The 21,519-nt window shown below is 38.0% G+C and overlaps 1 protein-coding gene across 1 annotated transcript in view; it reads left to right on the forward strand.

Moving 5' to 3' along the window:
* Positions 1-9,022: 9,022 nt before the first annotated feature.
* Positions 9,023-21,519, forward strand: part of CPO (carboxypeptidase O) — a 29,247-nt gene continuing 16,750 nt past the window's right edge. Inside the window, exons 1-2 of the mRNA XM_003359621.5 lie at positions 9,023-9,090; positions 19,896-19,995. Of these exons, the coding sequence (XP_003359669.2) occupies positions 9,023-9,090; positions 19,896-19,995 (168 nt within the window). The remainder of the gene's footprint in view (positions 9,091-19,895; positions 19,996-21,519) is intronic.

The following is a 21,519-nucleotide window of genomic DNA, read 5'->3' on the forward strand; positions in this document are numbered from 1 at the left end:
TACAGTTGATTTTAGCAGCTAAAATATAGCTTATTTTCCACAGATGCTGCATTTCAGAAATGCATTTCAAAAATCTGTTCTAATATATATAAAGCTGAGAAGCCCCGCTACTCCCCATCCCATGAAAAGCCTCTACAGCAAACTTTAGATTTAGACATTTCATGGTAAAAGAAAAAATAGTGCCACATTTTTCTTTTGGGGGAATTTTGTTTTTCTCTTCTACGTAGTGTGGTTATCACATTGGACTAATCCCGGGTAGAACTGTAATCTAGTTACAGATTCTTGTTATTAGTGTCAGTAGTAATTACACCACACATTGTGGATGGTTCTTGTAAGCTTCCACAAACATTCTTTCATTTAACATGCTCCACAACTCTGTGGGAGGCCAGACCGGTATAATTGTTTATGAAGGAAGACAGGTGAGGTTTGCCCTAAATCGCACGGCTGGTAAGTGCTGGAACCAGCTAGAATCCAAGGCTTCTGATTTCTAAGCCAGGGCTCTGCCCTGGGCCCACCTAATGGGCACCGAGATTCTGACAATGAATGTAATACTCCGTAATGATCTGTAATAATTTTGCTAAATATAGCAATCAGAAGGAAGAAGATGTAGGGCAATGACCCGGAGGCAAAATCCAGAGACGAGGAGGAAGACTCTGCTAATTATGGTGCCTTCCCTTTACCTACATATTATATTTTTTCCAGCTTTATTGGGATATGATTGACACATAACATTGTGCAAGTTTAAGGCGAGCAACATTAGCTATCACCTCCACCACATCACATATTTACCATTTCTTTTTTGGTGGTAATAACTCAAGATCTACCCTTTTAGCAACTTTCAAGTACATCACACAGTATTACTAACTAGAATCATCAGGCTGCTCATTAAATCCCCCCGGCCAAATTATTCATCCACTAAATGGAATTTTGTATTCTCCAAAATCTCCTCATTTTCCCCAATGCCCATACCCTGGGGGTCACCATTCTACTGTTTCTGTGAGTTTGGCTTGTTTAGATTATATTTATGAGATCATACATTATTTGTCATTCACTCTCTGACTGATTTCACTTAGTCTGTGTCCTCATGTTCCATCCATGTTGTAGCAAGTGGTAGGATTTCTTTCTTTTTCATGGCTGCATAACATTCCATTATGTGTATAGTTGTAAGTATATGTTATACATGTAATCTTCTTTATCAGTTTATCTGTTGACAGACACTTAGGTTGTTTTCATGTTTTGCCTTCCCTTTAAATACCTGAGAGTTCCTGTCATGGCTCAGCAGGTTATGAAACTTACCAGTATCCATGAAGATATGGGTATGATTCTTGGCCCTGATCATTGGGTTCAGGATCAGGCATTGCCATGAGCTGTGGTGCAGGTCAAATATGTGGCTCAGATCTGGCATTGCTGTGGCTGTGACATAGGTTGGCATCTGTAGCTCACATTTGACCCCTAGCCTGGGAATTTCCATATGCCACAGGTGTGGCTCTGAAAAGAATAAATAAATATATATATATATATATATATAAATAAATCCCTGAGAGATGGATGGAAGCAAAGCCCCTGTGGTGATAAATCAGAAGTGTATGTGTGTGTTTTAATTCAATTTGTTTAAACTAAAGGAAAGCAAAAACAGTTTTTGAAAACCAGTTGGTGGCTGTTGCGGAATGAAATACTATCCCACTGTGAAAAGAGATGGAAAAGTGTCCAAAGGGTTAATTCCCAAGCTAATTGCCCTTACCACACCTTGGTTCTATGCCCATCTTGTCCTCAGGCAGGTTGCTGGGGTTTCTGGAGGAAACCCAAGCCCCTCTAGGGTGCTCTGTAGCCTCCTTACCCTCCCAGCTGCACTCCTGGCACCTGAGACCTCCTATTTCTTTCCTGTGCCTCCTTCTTCCCCCTGATAATCTAAATAGAAGGTACTTTCACATAAAAAAGAAAGAACAAAACAAAAAGGCTGAGGACCTGCCATACAGTTCTGTGAACACAGTAGACGGGGCAAACAAACAATGAGATAGAAAACACTTTTTTTTTTTTTTTAAAGCCAGTTAACGAATACAACGTGCTATTTAGCTAGTGTAGGATTTTCTGTAGTTTGCTGGCTGTGGTTTTGAAGCCTGATAAGACCTGACCAGGCAGGACTGCTCCTGTTCTCCCAAATCTCAGTTTTGCTTCTGTATCTAATTATTCACAATGTCCAGAAAGATCCTTATGACTCAAGGGCCAATTGTATTTGCTTATTTTCATTTGTCCTAGAGTCTGGAAGGTTTGTTTGCTGGATCATCTGAGAAGTAGATGCCAAGATGGAGCTGGAAGTGGAAAAGATGTATAGGGGGTAGTCTCTGTGAAAGATAAACGGCAGAGGAAGCAGAAGGCAAGGGGACCCACCAAATCTTGATGCAGGTCTGACACCTGTTGAAGAGAGGGGGAAGGAAGGAGGATTGGGGAGTTCTTGTTGCAGTGCAGCAGAAATGAATCTGACTGGTATCCATGAGGATGTGGGCTCGATCCCTGGCCTTGCTCAGTGGGTCAAGGATCTGGCGTTGCCGTGAGCTGTGGTGTAGGCTGGCAGCCGCAGCTCCGATTTGACCCCTAGCCTGGGAACTTTCATATGCTTCACCTACAACCCTAAAAAGCAAAAAAAAAAAAAAAAAAAAAAAAAAAAAAGAGAGAGAGAGAGAAGGAGGAGGATTGGATAGACTGGTCCTGTCTGTGGTGCAGCTCATAAAAGAGTCCTGCATAAGTATAACACAGAGCCCTTCTGCCACTTCTGTGCTCAGTTATTGGTTGGGGATGTCCAGGTAGTACTTAGTTTCAGCTTGAATCCTGAGTCAGATTCTGAAGATACCCACAGCCAGAGATCGGCAGCAGTTTCTTTCCTGAAAGTAGGTCGCAATCGGGGCACTCCCACAACTGCTACAGTTGGGCAAAGGGAAGCAGATAGTCATGGAAAGGTAAGTGCCTAGTTGTATACATGAGAGGGTGGATCTATCTAGCCAATGGATTTATGCCATCTGACAAGAACATGGATATAGATTCATGCATCCATCCATGCATCCAAGCATCCATGGATCCACCCACCCGTTCGTCCATCTACCCATCTACTCATGAATTGCCTTAGATGACAGCAGCAGTCTCCTTGGTGCTGCCTCAGAAACCACATCTAGATTTTGTCTCTTCGGCTACCAAGGCCACCACCTCTGAGTGACAATTAGCCTATATCTCCACCCAATCTGCCTCCATGCCTGCTTATGACCATAAATCAATGTTTGATACATCTGAGACCAAGTCCTGAATTGAGCCCTGATTTCCGCCAGTCTGACACACCTCTTGGTTGAGTTCTACTGGTACTTTGCTCCGCTGGATAGAGTATCCTTTATGTTATAGCCCTTTGACTCAATGTTCCAGGCATAAAAGGTACATGGCAAGGGATAGGGTTCATGGTGATGCCCTTCAGTTCAAGGTCAATGAGAACAGCTAAGGACCAGCAGAGGCAATAAGATGGCCTGGCTGTATGCCTTCCAGTGTTGAAGTCACTGAAGCTGTTTACCTTCAAAATAACCCTGGCCTTTGGCTATCATATTTCACAGCAGCCTCTCTCCAACAAATACGGCAACGAGCCATGAGAAATCATGGGCATTATTTTGAGAGCACATTATTTTGGAGGATAAAGATGGTGGGATCATCTAGAACTTGGCAGGTAATAAAAAGAGGTTGATTTTTTTTAAACAAATGTTCCAGCCAATTAGAATTTAATCTTCCCCTAAATCAGCAGTCTCTAAGGTTCTTTTCTTTTCCTTCATCCTATTACTTATTCTATCAAAGAATACAAGTCTCACCATAATAGGAACCAATCCCCTCCCCCCCTTTTTTTCTAGAACAATGTTTACATTTTGGCAGGCTTTCTCTCATGCAGTTTAAAGAACCACATGTGTTTGCAGGCATTCTGTCAAGTAGTTTAGAGAACATAAAACTTGCAGTAATATTTTTGGGAGTGAATTTTATTGTTATAGCTTTAAAACACAATCAAATAAAAACAAGAATTCCATTAGTAGTCAAATATTGTAATAATAGAGTTGAGAATAAATTTTACTGCTATAGGAACTATAAAACAGCAATAATAAAAAAAACGCTATTATTGTGAATAAATTGCATTGAGATGACTAACTAGAAAGCTATAAAACACAATGATAAGGAATAATCTAATCACCAGAAAAGATGTGATAATAATTCACCCCTGTTAGAGAAGAGTCCATGGTTCCAGTTCATCGGCCCCCAGTGCTCTAGGTTACTGCTTGAATTCCATAAGGTTGCAGAAAGGTAATCTTTGGCCATGGGGTTAGCAGAAGACCACATATTACAGTGAAATTGGACCTGGGATTGAGGAAAATCCAATTATCGGTGACTGTTAGGAAAACCCTGTGTAGTACTGCCCAAAGTGCTCACAACATATTTTTAAACATTATTTGCAGCTTTCCACTAAGAATTTGTATGTATTATTTGACTGTCCCTTTCCTGTACTTCTTATTTTATTTGTGTTTTCTTCAGAATAATTGCATGGGACTACATATCAGTAAAGGAGAAAAGCCTATTTAATCTTTTTGTTTAATGGGTTTTTTCATTTTTTTATTAAAGTATGATTGATTTACAGTGTTGTGTCAATTTCTGCCATATGGCACAGCGACCCAGTCGCATATATATATATATATATATATATATATACACATATGTATACATTGTTTTTCTTGTTCTATCTTCCATCATGTTGTATCCCAAGAGAGATACATGCACCTTTATATTCACTGCAGCACTATTCACAATAGCCAAGACAAGGAAACAATCTAAATGTCCATCACAGGTAAATGGATTAAGAAGATGTGGTACAATGGAATGCTACTTAGCCATAAAAAAGAACAAAATAATGTCATTTGCAGCAGCATGGATGCAACTAGAGATTCTCATACTATGTGAAGTAAGTCAGAAAGAGACAAATACCATATGATACATGATATAACTTATATGTGGAATCTAAAACACAGCAGAAACGAACTTACCACAGCAGAAATAGACTCAACAGACATGGAGAACAGACTTATGGTTGCCAAGGGGGAGGTGGGAGGAAGTGGGATGGACGGGGAGTTTCAAGTTGGTAGATGCAAACTATTACATTTAGAGTGGATAAGCAGTGAGGTCCTACTGTACAGCCTTTTTAATCTTGCTTTTCATTTAAACAATCCTTGCATCCCTGAGTGCAGTTGAGTCCTATTCCAATTAGCATAAGAATGGAAAAAAAAAAACAAAAAAAAAACACCCTGAACTCCTGTGTTCCTCTCTCCGTTTGTGGACAACTCACAGCTCTATGAAAGCTCTCACTTCAGGGTTCGGACTACAGAGGGGGCGGTCCTATCCTGCACTTGGATGAAGGAAAGAGGATCACAGATGTCGCATTTAACTCCTCCTTCAGAACATCGGCACAATTCAAATTGAAGATTTCCAAACTGACATGGGGTAAAGGACGATGACTAAGTTTCCGTTAGGCAATGCAGGCATCCTGCTGGAATTTTCTTTATTCCCAGCTTCCACTCCCTCACTTCCCTTTCCTTTTTAACCAACTCCAGACGGCTCTGGTCCCTATCACATGCCCTGTGCTGACTGAAAGTGCCCTTCTCAAGGTCTCCAGGAGCCTCTGTCCTCCTGGATAAGACTGCTAGTTCTCAGTTCTCCCGCGATGCGATTTCTTAAAAACATCAACCCAGTTGGTAACGCTCACTTTCTTAAAATGTTTTTCTCACTTGGCTTCTGGGACAAGACAGTCTCTCAGTTTTCCACCAAAACTCACTGGCTGTTCTTTCCTTCTTTCTTACTTTCTTTCCTTCCTTCCTTCCTCTCTCTTTCTTTCTCCCTCTCTTTTAAAATCATTTTTCATTTTTAATTTTTTAATGAAAGTATAGTTAATTTACAGTGTAGTGTCAATTTCTACCGCAGAGCAATGCAACCCAGCTCTCTCTATACACACACACACACATCCTTTTTCTTATACTATCTTTCATCATGTTCTATCCTAAGAGATTAGATATAGTTCCTCTTCAATAACTGGTGCTGGGAAAACCACATGTAAAAGAATGAAATTAGAACATTCTCTAACATCATATACAAAAATAAACTCAAAATGGATTAAAGACCTAAATGTATAGCTGTCCTTTCTCTTTTTTTGCTTTTTAGGGCCACACCCACGGCACATGAAGTCCCCAGGCTAGGGGTTGAACTCCAGTTTTGGAGCTACAGCTGCCAGCCTACACCACAGCCACAGCAATGCAGGGTCTGAGCCATGTCTACACCACAGCTCACCACAGCTCAGGGCATCGTCAGATCGTTTACCCACTGAGCGAGGCCAGGGATTGAACCCACAACCTCATGGTTCCTAGTCAGATTCGTTTTCTCTGTGCCACAACAGGAACTCCTAGATGTTCTTTCTTTCTTTTTTTTAATTTATTTTTTATTTTTTATTTTTATTTGTCTTTTTAGCTATTTCTTGGGCTACTCCTGCGGCATATGGAGGTTCCCAGGCTAGGGGTCCAAATGGAGCTGTAGCCGCCGGCCTACACCACAGCCACAGCAACGCAGGATCCAAGCCGCATCTGCAACCTACACCACAGCTCATGGCAACGCCGGATCGTTAACCCACTGAGCAAGGGCAGGGACCGAACCCGCAACCTCATGGTTCCTAGTCGGATTCGTTAACCACTACGCCACGACGGGAACTCCTAGATGTTCTTTCTTAATTTCCGTTTCTGGATTCCTCTCTTCTACCAAGATCTCTAAACATTAGACTGACTCGAGCCTCAGTCTTGTTCCTCTCTTCTCGGACCCTAGAAGGGCTCCTCCATGTGGCTTCATACACCATCTCTTACAAATATAAGAGTCACAAGTGTATGCAATTTGCTCCAACTTCCCTTTGAGGTTCAGCCTTCTCAATCCCCTAGGTGACCAAGAAGCAGATCAAAATTATTAGCACCAAATCGAATTCTTGACTTTTCATCCCTTTGGAAGCATTCCTTCCTTGATTTCCCCAATCTCATAAAAAGTCACCACTATTCATTCCATTTCCTGGCCCCAAACCCAGGAGTTGCTCCTGAGTTCCCCAGTTCCCTCATGTTTCATATTCATTCCATAAATAAATGTGTTAGGTCTGATTCTAAAGTAAATCCCTAGGGTGCCCATGGCTTTCCATGTCACCATGACAGGCTAGGTTGAGGCACAATCACCTTTTTTCTGGAATACTCAGGGAGCTCCCAGCTGATCTTTCTGTCATCATTCTTGTCCCTCTCTTGCCTACTCTCTAAGCAGCAGCCAGAGTAATCTCTTAAAATATTAAAACGAAACACTATGAATGATGTCCTAGAATAAAATCCAAAATCCATACTCTGGCCCATGGTTTCTACAAGATCTGGCCCTTGCCTATCTCTCTGACCTCATCTGCCATCACTCCCACTTCACTTAAACGTTGATTTTCTTCCAGTTCTTCAATCACATCAAGCTTATTTCTCCCCTAGAACCCCCTTTCCCTGGAACCCTTTTTCTACAGACCTTTGCATGAACCATATCATTTAGAACCTAACTCAAAAACTGTCTTAAATCAGCCAGGGATGGCCTCTCTATCTCAATATATTCTTGGCCTATATTTCTCTTTACTTTGACTCCACTGACTTAAAATTGCTCTTTACTTTGACTCCGCTGACTTAAAATTGCCTTTTTTTTTTTTTTTTTTTTGCTTTTTAGGGCTGTACCTGCAGCATATGGAGGGTTCTCAGGCTAGGGGTCTAACTGGAGCTACAGCCGCTGGGCTATGCTAGGGCCACAGCAATGCCAGATCCAAGCCACATCTGTGACATATACCACAGCTCATGGCAACGCCGGATCCTTAACCCACTAAGCAAGGCCGGGATCGAACCCACAAGCTCATGGTTCCTAGTCGGAGTCATTTCCACGGCGCCATGACGGGAACTCCCCCTTAACTTAAAATTGTACCATTTGTTTGTGAACCTGTTTATTGTTTTCTGAACTCAACCATGAGTTCCATAAAAGAACTCATTCATTTTATAAGCATTTATCTTTGTGCTAGTGGCTGGTACATAGTAACTTCTTATTACATTTTTGTAGAATGAATGAACAGATGGATGATCCTACAGGGCAAAGTGTTTAGACGGATCTCCAAATGCTAAGAACTGTGTTTAAATCTTCTACTTCTCTGCACTACAGCTTGTCTTGCTTAGTTAGACTTTTAGCAGCGATCTTAACTTGAGCCTTTATTTTACTGGTCACTCTTTGAGATTCAAGGCATATCCTGGGCTTGTCAGAAAACACATGGGGGTTGGGGGCCGTGTCTGCCAGAGCCCTTTAAGTGACAGGAAGGTGTGGGAAAATCCACTTGGGAAAGGATTTAAAATATTTTCACTGCTCAGATATGGAGAGACCTGGGTTTGTTTAAGAAGCCGGTGATAGAGTCCATCAGAATAAGAGAAGACATCTGACCCCAAATAAAGCCTTAGATGGAGGAGAGGAGTGAAAATCCTGAACAACAACCACGCCCACCATAACCAGAGCAGAAGACATACCACCTATTATATCCGGTGACCTGTGTGGAGGAAAGAGCAGGAAGTGGTCCACTCTTGAATCTAGGTGATGGGGAGTTCTAGAACTGAGAACTTCACAGAGGGAAGAAACTCTTTTCTGGATCTGGCAGAGCCAAGGGCTTGAGTAAATCTGGTTTTAGAGGAGAAAAAAATCAAATGGCAGTGGTTTCCACTATTTAAAAAAAAAAACAAAAAACTGTTTCTAGACTTGGAGTTAATGAAACAACTAGTCATATATTATTTCTGCTATAGAGGCATCTACTAACTGATTTGTCTTATCTTATAAGATAAGACTCTGTGGGAGTCTATGCCCTTATGCACTCTCAGAGGCACCTGATCCACGGACCTGCCGGAGAAGCACAGGATTTTCTAGTTCTCTTTGCAGAAGAATGAAGCCTCTGCTTGGAACATTTTATCTCTTGGGGATGCTGGTTCCTGGGGGGCTGGGATATGATAGGTGAGTGTGAAGTGGGAGGAGGGGCTGACTGGTATGATTTAGATCATTTAAATGGAAAGATTTTTTTTCAAGATCAATGCAGCTGGATTTCCCTCTCTTCCTACCCATATACACCACCATGAGATGAGAATAATAATCACTGAAGTTTTACCCTTGAACATTACTCGAACAATCTTTGAATAAATGAATGAATATCTAACATATTTCCTAGCACAACATACGATAAATAAGAATAAAAATGTCATATTTCGTAACTGAAAAAAATTGTAATGATAATTTTATATCCCTCATTTATAGAGTTCCTCAATTGGTAAATCACATTATTCTAATTATTGATAAAATGCTTAACATGTTTAAAACTACCAAATAATTTCACCTGAAATAATTACTGTTTATATTTTTGATAGATGGACAGACAGCCAGTTATATATATAGTACTAGTGCCAGAATTTTTCAGTTAAGTTGTATTATACAGACTTTCCTGTGACATTCATAGTTTATTTAAAACATAATGCAATCACTAATAGTATTTCATCAATGCTATCCTATAAGGCAGACACGATTTCAACTTTGTCATTTTTTTTTTTTTTTACAAATAATGCCATGATGAGCATCCAACTACATAATTTTTTTTTTTTTTTGGCAAAGCTTTGATTGTTTCCCTAATATAAATCATAAGAAGTGAAATTCCTGGGTTAGAAGCTGAGGAAAATGCAAGAATCTTGCACCACATTGCCAAATTGCCCTCTAGAAAAGTTGTACCAGTTTCCACTTCCAATAACAGTGTCTGAAAGCACTTTTTAAGCCTTTGCCAATTTGTCAAGTGAAAAGATACCCACAACTGACTTATTTTACATTTTGTTGATTTCTTATAAGGTTAAATATTTTTTCTAATTTATTACTCACTTTAACAATTTATAAATTTCTCATTCTTGTCATTTGCCCATTTTTGTGTTCTTTCCCTATTCATAATGAATAATTTCTATGAATATATAATACCTATTAAATATTGTGTGTGTTGTGTGTATAGTTTCCATATAAAGTATATTTTCCTTTATTCATACACAGTTTATTATTCTGCACCTTTGGTATAGCTCATCAGGCATGCATGGTTATAAATAGTGTTTCCTTCTTTTGTTCCATGGTTAAATGAATCTTGCAACAAACTCACTCTCACCAAACAGAGAAATCCACTCCAATTTTTGACCCAGATTAACTGTGACTTCAGCCTGTCCCATAGCTTCACTAACAGTCTGATTTTAGATGTATGGAGAGGGTCCAGTATCCATGCCTAAAGCTGTTTGGACCTTGTCACGTTGTGTTTTTCCATTAGTTTACTTGGTTTCATGAATATACTGCATTTATTTTCCTTCCCGAGAGTCTTCATTTATAAATCAGAGACAAAGACTTACATTCACAGGGCTTTGAAAAAAAATTAACTTGCTCAAAAACATCACAAGCCTTAAAACTTACATATCCTTTGGCTTAGTATCCCTGCTTCTGGAAATTTATACTGAGAAAACAAACTGTGGAAAGAATCATATGCACTGAGATGTAGCTTTATTTATAAGATAAATATTATAATATTTGGAAACAACCTAAATGTCCCATATTAGGTTATATAAATGTTGATATGTAACATAGGACAATGGAATATTATTTATCCATTAGAATAATAATTTAAAAAATTTAATAGCATGAGGAAAGGGCTGCTTTATGCTAAAAGGAAGATGCAGAATACAAAATGTAACAAAAAAAATTACTTAGAAAAATAAAAAATATATACCAAAATGGACTTTATTATTGTTAATTGGTAATTTTTTCCTTTTCCCTCAATTATCCTTCATTTTGCAAATATTTTACAAAAAAGAGGCATAAAACTTTTATTTAAAAAAAAAAGTCTCAGTCTCTGAGCCAAACCACTTCCATAATTTAACCAAGCCCAGGTTAAATATGGAAGTAGTTTGGCTCAGACAGTTGGACTCAAGATGGCTTCGAGTGGGCAGCTCCTCATTTTAGCACTTGAGGGAAACATTTCAAATCTGCTAGTCCTGGTCCTTGTTGACTGTTTTCATTTGCCTTATATTTACTGATAATAAAATAATGTGGACTTGTATACAGCTCTTTCCAACTCAAAACATAGGTTAGCTGCCATTTTGATACTCCTCATTTACTTTGTGTGATATAACAGTAATCCAGAAAAATCTATAATTAATAAAGATGACAAGCTTTGGAATCTTTCTTTTTTTTTTTTTTTTTTTTTTTGTCTTTTTCTTGGGCCGCTGTCACGGCATATGGAGGTTCCCAGGCTAGGGGTTGAATCGGAGCTGTAGCCACCAGCCTACGCCAGAGCCTCAGCAACGCTGGATCCGAGCCGCGTCTGCAAACTACACCACAGCTCACGGCAATGCCGGATCGTTAACCCACTGAGCAAAGGCAGGAATCGAACCCGCAACCTCATGGTTCCTAGTCGGATTCGTTAACCACTGCGCCCCGACGGGAACTCCGGAATCTTTCCCTTGATCATTTAGGGAAGTGGCCTGTCATATATATTGCTTACTCCCAATAAAAGTGTAAATCTGTAGAATCATTTGGAACTTAGCACTGTGAATCAAATGCCTTGAAAAGATTCATCCTCATTGACCTAATCCCATTCCTGGAATAAAACTCAAGAAAATAATCAGAAGTGAACAAAAAGAATTATGCAAAAAGTCATTAACTCCAGAATTATTTAGCTAAAAATCATCAGAACACTGTAAAGCAACTAAAATGGAAAAAATAAAAATCATAAAATAAAAAAAAGGGAAACAGCTTTAGTATCTAGGATAGATGACAATATTTAAATACATGATGCTATGTAATATATATTTACTGTTAAATATTATGCAGTCATTAAAAATAATGTTTTTTGAAGCAGTTTAAGAAAATGTCTCTGGTAGAATATATAACATAAAGGAGTGAAAACAAAATTATATATTGGTATAATCTGTACTGTGTTTATGAAAAAATATCCACAGATAAAAGACTGAAAGGAAATAAGCCAAAGTATCAACAGTGATTAACTCAGGGAGATGGAGTTATGGAGAATTATTCCTTCCTTCTCTTTTCTATTTTTCTTCTCTCTGCTTCCTAAATTCTTCCCTTATAAGCATATGTTAATTTTGTAAGAAGGAAAAAAAATTAAAAATACATTACTATCATGTAATATTCATATAACTGTTTTCTAAGTACTTAAAATACAAAATTTGCCTCAATATTCATCAGGGTTTTTTTTTTTTTTTTTTTGCCTCTTTTTAATTCCAGTCAAAATTTCATCAATCTTTGATCTGCAGTATTTATTAATAATGTACCCCCCAAGGATCATTTTCTTTGTTAAACATTTTATAAATTACTATTCCAAAAGAATACACAAAGTACCATAATCCTTTCATTTGGTTGGTGAGATGAGACTAGTGGTAATTTGAGGGATTAGCCAGCTTTTTCCTTCCCTCTCTGCATGTATTATGCATCACCTACAAAAATGTCTAGAAAGAGGGAACTGCCTTTTCTAAGTATATAGTTTAAACATTACTTGAACTAAGTATTTGGGGTTATGAGGTTTAAGTATTTTTGTTCAATTTCATGCTAAAATGATAAACACCTTTAATATCAGGGGTTTTCACTCAAATCCTATGTGGTTCACTTTTTTTTTTTTTGCATATTACATGGACCCCATCATTCAGTATGGGCTTAGGCATCATAGGCACACATTTTGCAGACATTAGCTGGGGGAAAGCCAAATATTGGTGCTTGTTGGTGCTTGCTTGTTGGTGCTCGTTGGTGTCTGGTTACCTTGCATTTATTTCTTCCTTATTGTGAAGCTGCCTGGGAATACCAGCCCAGTTGAAACAGGAATTCATCAGCTGCCAGGGCTGTTTTTTAGTGTACTCACTTTCCTACCCTACTGAGTAAATACCTCTGATAAAGAAAGACTTTAACATTTGCTGAACTATGCAAAAGAAGGAACAGTGTCACTCTGGTCAGCCACCATCCCTGGTCCCAACAGCATATGAAAGCGTCTCAAATCATCTTGTTTCCTGGCGGAACAGCCAGTGTGAGGGTGAGAAAGAAGGAAGGGCTGAAAAGATATGCTTCTTGTTTGCTGCGTTTCCTCTCCTCTCGCCATTCTGAGAAAGCACTGAAATTATTTCTTAGTGACTTTATATTGCTGATACTTATTTCGCTCTCTTTGTAGTCCAAATTGGAGATATACAATTTTAAAAGTAGGCTAGTAAATATTTAATGCTTATTTTTTAGGGTATAATAACAACATAATTTAGCCTCTGTAACAAAATCTTCAGAAAAAAAAACCCCAACAACCTGGGATAAGAGCATTTACCTTAAGGATTACTGTTAGGATTATACATATGTCTTATAACTGTGCTGGCATACTTAATTGCTTATAAAATGTTGGTTGTTATTATTACAGGCTATGCTTCAGTTTGGAATTCTCCCTCTCCTGTCCTAGGTACACTTAGTGCACCATTTAAATGGTAATTAGGCTCTAGCTTATCGTACTTTGTTTTATTATTTAACGGCTAAGTTATTTTGCTTTTCATGTGTTTATGTTCCATTCCCTTAAGTAGATTTTAAGCTCTGTAAGAAAGAAATCTATTTTCTATTACTATTACTATGACCTATTATCACTTTTGCATAGAGTACCAAGAGTACCTGCCTATTGGGTTGTTGCGTGAATTAAATATGGTAATAATGTAAATACTTTGATGCCCAATAAGGATTAATTGGTGTTATTATAAAATACATATTTTCTGATTAAGGATATGAAGTGAGCTCTTGAAAATTTATGCGTAAATTGAATTTTTTGAATTTACACACACCAATGGGTGGATATGTTTTCTTTATAAAATGATAATATTTTGTGGGTAGTCAGCCTCAGCATATTGCTTACACCTGTATATATTTTTATATTGAAATTTCTCATTATGAAGCACTCAGGCTTACTTTAAAAAAATCAAATAAATGAATAAACATCAGAAATGAATTCCTGAATAACACAGAGAAACATATTGCTCCTCAACTATTACAATTTTAATAACATTTGTTTCTTGTAATCTCCTTCAAAAATTCATTTCATTGTTTTAACTAATTACTTGGACAATCCTATCTTATGAGATTTTCATTTAGACAAGATAAATAAGGTAAAATTCATTTAACAATAAAAGGTTTACAATTTTGAAAATAAAGAGCTTTCACTAAATTCAGATTATTAATATTATTAATATTAATAGCAATTAAAGTCATGGAATTGGGCAGAGAAATTGATTTCCATCAGAGGAGGTGATTGTGGTACCTCTCTGCTGCTAGTTGAACCAGATGAAAAAATTAAAATTTAGTCAGTCTAGTTACTGTAGTTTGGTATTGTTTGAAGATCATATCAGTCAGAGGCTAAATTATTTTCCATGTCATTTTTATTTGCAAAATTATGGCAGTGAAATAGTTTTTACTTTGCTTTGAACTACCATTGTTTTAACATTATTAAGTATTAACTAGGTTCTAGAAATTTGCTTATATTTAAACATGAATTAACTTATTTAACCCTCATAACAATCTTTTGAGAAAGTATGATTATTCCTAGTTTACAGATTTTTAAAAAAATGAAGACTTAAGGAAGAGTAAATACCAGAATTTTCAGAGAAAAAAATATGGGAAAATAGTCATTGAAACATTAGCTAACTGGATCTCTAACACATTTCTTTGTCACTATCCAAAAGTTTACAGCTCTATAAAATGATCATATCCTAGTGCTGTTAACATAGTAATCCACTCTAAATACATTTATTGGGTAAATGAATGATCAACTGGTATACTCTCATAATGAAAATACAACACTGTTTTTTTTTTTGCTAAGGTAAAAAGCCTTTCAGTTAGGGAACTAAAACATTCATCAAACATTTGTAGTTTTAGAGATAGAGAACTAGCTGGTAGGACTTACTAGCTCTGTGACTGCCAAATTACTTAATTCCTCTTGGCCTCAGTTTCCTTATTTGTAAAACATGGATGATAACACGTCACAGGGTTGTAATGAGAATAAATTATATAATGAGCATGATTGTGCTGGCACAATATCTGGCATAATGAAGAGGGATTGAATAGATTTATTAAACTCTTAAAATATAAACATAAATAAAATATAAACATAAATATAGGTACAAATGGGGAATAGAATTGGCCTATATCTATAATAGAAATTGAATCAATAATTAATATCCTTCCAAAAGGGAAAGCACCAAGCCCGGATGGGTTCACTGGTGAGTTCTACAAAACATTTAAGAAAAAAGTTATACCAATTCTCTACAATCTTGTACAGAAGATAGATGCAGAGGGAATACCTCTTAATTCATTCTTTGAGGCCAGCATTACCGAAATATAAAAACAAAGCAAAGACATTATAAGGGAAAAAATTAAAGACTAATATCTCTCCTGAACATAGATGTAAAAATCCACAACAAAATATTAGCAAATTGGAGTTCCCCATCATGGTCCAGTGGTTACAAACCCGACTAGTATCCACAAGGACTCAGGTTCGATCCATGGCCTTGCTTACTGGGTTAAACATTGCAGTGAGCTGTGTTGTAGGTCACAGACTCAGCTCAGATATGGTGGTGCTGTGACTGTACTGTAGGCCAGCAGCTGTATCTCCCATTGGGCCCCTAGCCTAGGAACTTCCATATGCTGTGAATGCATCCCCGCCCCCGCAAAAAAATTAGCAAATTGAATCCAAAAATGTATAAAAAGTATTATACACAATGTTCACTGACTGAGATTTATCCCCAGATATGCAAGCCTAGTTTAACATTTGATAATCAATGTACTCCATTTCATTAATAAGCTAAAACTAAAAAATCGCATGATCATATCAATAGATATAGAAAAAAACATTTGACAAAACCCAACATCCATTCATGATAAAAAAAAATTATCAGTAAATTAGGGGAATATCCTCAACTTCATAAGGAATAGTTACCAAAAAATCTACAGCTAACATCATAGTTAATGGTGAGAAACCAGAAGTTTTCCTGCTAAGACCAGGAACAAGGCCAGGATGTCCCCTCTTACTGCCTTTGAACATTCCACTGGAAGTCCCAGCTAATGCCATAAAACAAATAATGGAAATGAAAAGGATACAGATTGGAAAGGAAGAAATAAAACTGTCTTTGCAGATGACATGATCATCTGTGTAGAAAATCTAAAAGAAGTGACCAAAAAAAAAAAAAAAAAAGCCCTGCTGTAATTAATAAGCAATTATAGCAAGGTTGCAGGACACAAAGTTAATGTACAACATCAATGGCTTTTCTATACACTACCAGTGAGCAAACAATTGAAATTAAAAGTACATTATCGCTCCCCAAAATGAAATATTTAAGTATAAATCTAACAAAGTATGTTCAAGATCTCAAAGTATGTTCAAAGAAATATGTAAGTATAAATCTAACAAAGTATGTTCAAAGTATATTCAAAGTATGTATGAGGAAAGCTACAATGCTCTAATGAAAGATATCAAAGAAGAACTAAATAAGTGGAGAAGTGTTCCACATTCATGCATAGGAAGACTCAATGTTGTCAAGATATTCGTTCTTCCCAATTTGATCTATAGATTCGCTGCAATCCCAATCAAATTCCCAGCAAGTTATTTTGTGGATTTCAATCAAGTTTATCTGGAGTGGCAAAAGACGCAGACGAGTCAAGTTGAAGTCAGTGTGAAGCTGGAGGACTGACGCTCTTCAACTTCAAGACTTACTATAAAGCTTCTTGGTTGCCACTGAAATCAAGACAGTATGCACTGATGAAAAAATAGACAAATCAATCAATGAACAGAATCGAGAGCTCAGAAAGAGACCCACGTAAATATTATCCACGGATCTTTGACAAAGGAACAAAGACAGTACAACAGAGCAAAATAATTTTTTCAACAAATGGTGCTGGAACAACTGGACATTCATGCACACACACACAAAAATGATCTAGACACAGACATATATTCTTCACAAAAATGAACTCAAAGTGGATTATAGACCTAAATGTAAAATAAAAAGCCGTAAAACTCATAGGAAAAAACCTAGGTGACCTTGGGTGTAGCGATGGCTTTTAAAATACATCACCAAAGACATAATCCATGAAATAAATAATTGATAACTTATTTGTTATTAAAATTAAAAACTTCTTCCCTTCAAAAGACAATGTCAAGAGAGGGAGAAGACAAGCCACAAAGTGAGAGAAAATATTTGCAAGAGACATATATGATAAATGACCATTATCCAAAATGGATAAAGAACTTGTAAAACTCAACAATAAGAAAAGAGACTACTACCCATAAAATAGGTAAACAACAAGGACCTACTGTATAGTACAGGGAACTATACTAGGTATCTTAAAATAACCTAAAATGGAAAAGAATCTGACCAAGAATGTGTGTGTGCATAGCAATCACTTTACTGTACATCTGGAGTTCCCGTCGTGGCGCAGTGGTTAGCGAATCCGACTAGGAACCATGAGGTTGCGGGTTCGGTCCCTGCCCTTGCTCAGTGGGTTAACGATCCGGCGTTGCCGTGAGCTGTGGTATAGGTTGCAGACGCGGCTCGGATCCCGAGTTGCTGTGGCTCTGGCGTAGGCCGGTGGCTACAGCTCTGATTCGACCCCTAGCCTGGGAACCTCTATATGCCGTGGGAGCAGCCCAAGAAATAGCAAAAAGACAAAAAAAAAAAAAAAAAAAAGACTTTACTGTACATCTGAAACTAACACAACAGTGTAAGTTAACCATACTTCAGTTAAAAAATGTAAAAAAAACTATACGAAAAGAGGCAAACCTGATTTTCAAAAAATTGACAAAGAATCCGAACAGACATCTCACCAAAAAAACATACAGATGGCAAATAAACATAGGAAACATTGCTGGAGAGAATGCAAAATGGCACAACCACTTTGGAAGACAGTTTGGTCGTTTCTTACAAAATGAAACATACTCTTGCCATATGATCCAGCAATCATGCTTCTTTGTATTACCTAAATGAATTGAAAACTTACGTCCAGAAAACACTGTATACAGGTGTTTATAGCAGCTTTATTCATAATCACCAAAACCTGGAAGCAACCAAGATGTCCTCCAATAGGGGAATGGATAAACTGTGGTACATCCAGATAATAGCATATGACACAGCACTAAAAAGAAATGAGTTGCCAAGCCATAAAATATATGGAGGAAAGTTAAATGCATATTACTAAGGGAAGGAAGCCAATCTGAAAAGGCCACATACAAGATGATTCCAACAATATGACATTTGGTAAAAGGCAAAACTAATGAAAAGATCAGTGGTTGCCAGGGCTGGGCAGGAGGGAAAGCTGAATAGGCAGATCACAGAAGATTTTTAGGGAAGTAACACTGTGGTGTATGACACTGTGATGGTGGATACATTGCAGGATACATGTGTTCAAATTCACAAAATGTACAACACCAAGTGTGAAATCTCATGTAAACTATGGACTTTAAGAAATAATGATTGTAGGTTCATTCATGATGAAAAAATGTACCACTCTCATGTGGGATGTTTGATAGTGGGGGAGATTGTTTGTGTGGTCAGGGAACAGCAGGAATATGAGAATTCTCAGTATTTTTCACCCAATTTTGCAGTGAACCTGAAACTACTCTAAAAGACAAAATTTATTTTTAGAAAACAAATCATTGTAGAAAGACTCATGATTATATACAGTATCGTCACTGATATTTCAGGCTTTTCAGTCAGGCTGTCAGGGTTTAAATCCTAATAATACTTCCCCTGTGACTCAATTTCTTCACCTCTGAAATGGGAATGATATGAATACTTTGAGTTTTCGAGAGAAGGAAATGAGATTTGAATTGCTTACACCAGTGAGTAGGTTTCAGTTCAATAAATCTTAACTATTCTTTCTTTAACAGATTTAAAAGTATTTTTATTGGCGTTCCCATTGTGGCTCAGCAAATCTGACTATGAGGATGTGGGTTCGATTACTGGCCTTGCTCTGTGGGTTAAGGATCCAGCATTGCCGTGAGCTGTGGTGTGGGTCACAGATGCGGCTCGTATTTGGCTTTGCTGTGGCTGTGGTGTAAGCCAGCAGCTGTAGCTCTGATTTGACCCCTAGTCTGCAAACTTCCATGTGCCTCGGGTGTGGCCCTAAAAGCAAAAAAAACAAAAAACAAAAAACAAAAAAACAAAAAAAAAACCTAACAAACAACAAAAAAAGTGTTTTTATCTATATCTTGCTAAATTATCTCAGCCTTCCTGTAAAGTTGTTTTTTTTTTTCTTTCTTTCTTTCTTTCTTTCTTTCTTTCTTTCTTTCTTTCTTTCTTTCTTTCTTTCTTTCTTTCTTTCTTTCTTTCTTTCTTTCTTTTTCCTTCCCTCCTTCCTTCCTTCATTTTTGCCAAGCCTGCAGCATGTGGAAGTTCCTGAGTCAGGGTTCTAACACTAGCCATGGGAGCAATCCGAGCCCCTGCAGTGACAATGCTGGATCCTTAACCTGCTGTGCCACAAGAGAACTCACCCTCCCTGCAAACTTGGAGTGGCTGTTCTCAACCTGCAGATGAAGAAAACTGAAGCTGTGAGGGACTCAGTGGTACCCAAGGTCTCATAATTAGTCACAGAGGCAAGAATCCAACATTGACTTTTTCCTCAAAATGCTGTGCACATTGCTTTCTACTATATTTTTCATCAACCTTCCAACCCTCATGATATCCTGGTTTCTTCATTGCCTTTTGTCTTTCTTCCCTTTGCAGATTCCCAGCACAACACAGACAAGAAGTCGTGGATAAGGTTGTCAGTTCCTGGAGAATCCTGGAGAATTATTCCTATGACAGATACCACCCCATGGGGGAGGTGAGCGGGGACACGTGGTGGGGGGAGGGTGCTGGGGGATGGTTACAACCTACTTGAGGATCGGTGAGGGATGGTTCACTGCTAATATCCACGGACTAGAGAATCTCAAAACGTGGGACGGAGATTTGCTGGTGCCCTGAGGTCCACGGATTTCCCAAACATCATCCCCTGGCCATCACCATTAAAGATACAAATCCTCATGATAGGAAACAAAAAGGCAAATCATCGACACAGAGAAAAAGAGGAAAAGAACACGACAGTTTTGCTTGTGTAAATGTGGATTAGAATTAACAGGCACTGCTGTTCACTGTCTTTAGCTGGTTTGAGCAGGGCAGGACCAACATGTTGGTGGAGAAGCCTTCTGAGCAGATGATATTCAACTGAAAATATGATATTTCTGGGAGGATGCAAGGAACATGGGCAGAAGCTCTCAAAAGCAGAACACTCTTTTTTAAAGAGAGATTTGTATTGCTTCTAAGTTTATTGGTTTCTGAAACTGGATATAGTAAAACTATATATACACACAAGTATATGTGGCGTGTGTCTATGCGAAACTTCTTTTAAAGTATAAATTTCTAAAAATGGAATTACTGGGTTAAAGGATATGCACATTTACATTTTTGATATAAATGCACAAGTGGCCCTCCGACCAGGCTTTACCACTTATGTCCTTGGTATGTGGGGACTATATTAATATTTCCCAGAATTCCTTTCAAAGAGTATGAGAAAGAGTTTACATTTTCTTCTGTAACCATCATCCCAAAGTACTGAAGTGTCTTCAGTTTTGGAACAAGGTCCAGTGAGGCCCATGAGAAGTGTATGCTCTGGAATTAGAGATGAGTCACCCCAGGTTTGGCCACTTGCTCTGTGAACCTGACCAAGACACTTAACCTCTTTGTTGCTCAGTTTCCTTATGCAGGAAACAGGAGTAGCCGTACCTATGTTGCAACTTTGTTGTGAGCATAAATAAATGACGCTACTGCTGATTAAGCAATAAATAAACAGTAGCCGTTGCTGTGATGTGCTATTTGTATCTCTTCCGAGACCCAAGGCACCTGCATCTGGCCCCATCCCATCACAGAAGCACACCCGATACCCACACAATGAATTGTCGGTCTCTTCTCCCACATCAGCATTATTACTGTCATAACAATACATTCATCTGTAGTCCAGGCTAAGATGAATGTCAATTGAGACACACAACTTTTTCCAGTAGAATATGTGTTATGCCAAGTTGATTATTATCATTTGCCGTTAACTCTTATTCTGATTGCACTCTACGTAAATGAGTGTAGAAGGTATCTTGTCACATGCTGCTGACTTATCTTTGTGAATTCCTCATTGCATTCTCCCTTATAGAACCCCAAACTATTAACGGGGGCTTGATTTAGAAACTTCGGCTGGCATGTTCAGTGAAGGGCATGCCCAGCTCTTCTCTAACTTTGGATCCATGAACATTAGCCAAGGATGTCTTGGGGACTCATCAAGTCTAAAGAAGATCTACACAGTAAGCTTGACTTGAAA

The sequence above is a fragment of the Sus scrofa genome, chromosome 15, assembly GCF_054392235.1.
Source record: "Sus scrofa isolate SSC_HxYL_T2T_F1_AM1 chromosome 15, Sscrofa_HxYL_maternal_Yorkshire_Landrace_v2.0, whole genome shotgun sequence".
In the NCBI taxonomy this organism is placed as follows: Eukaryota; Metazoa; Chordata; class Mammalia; order Artiodactyla; family Suidae; genus Sus; species Sus scrofa.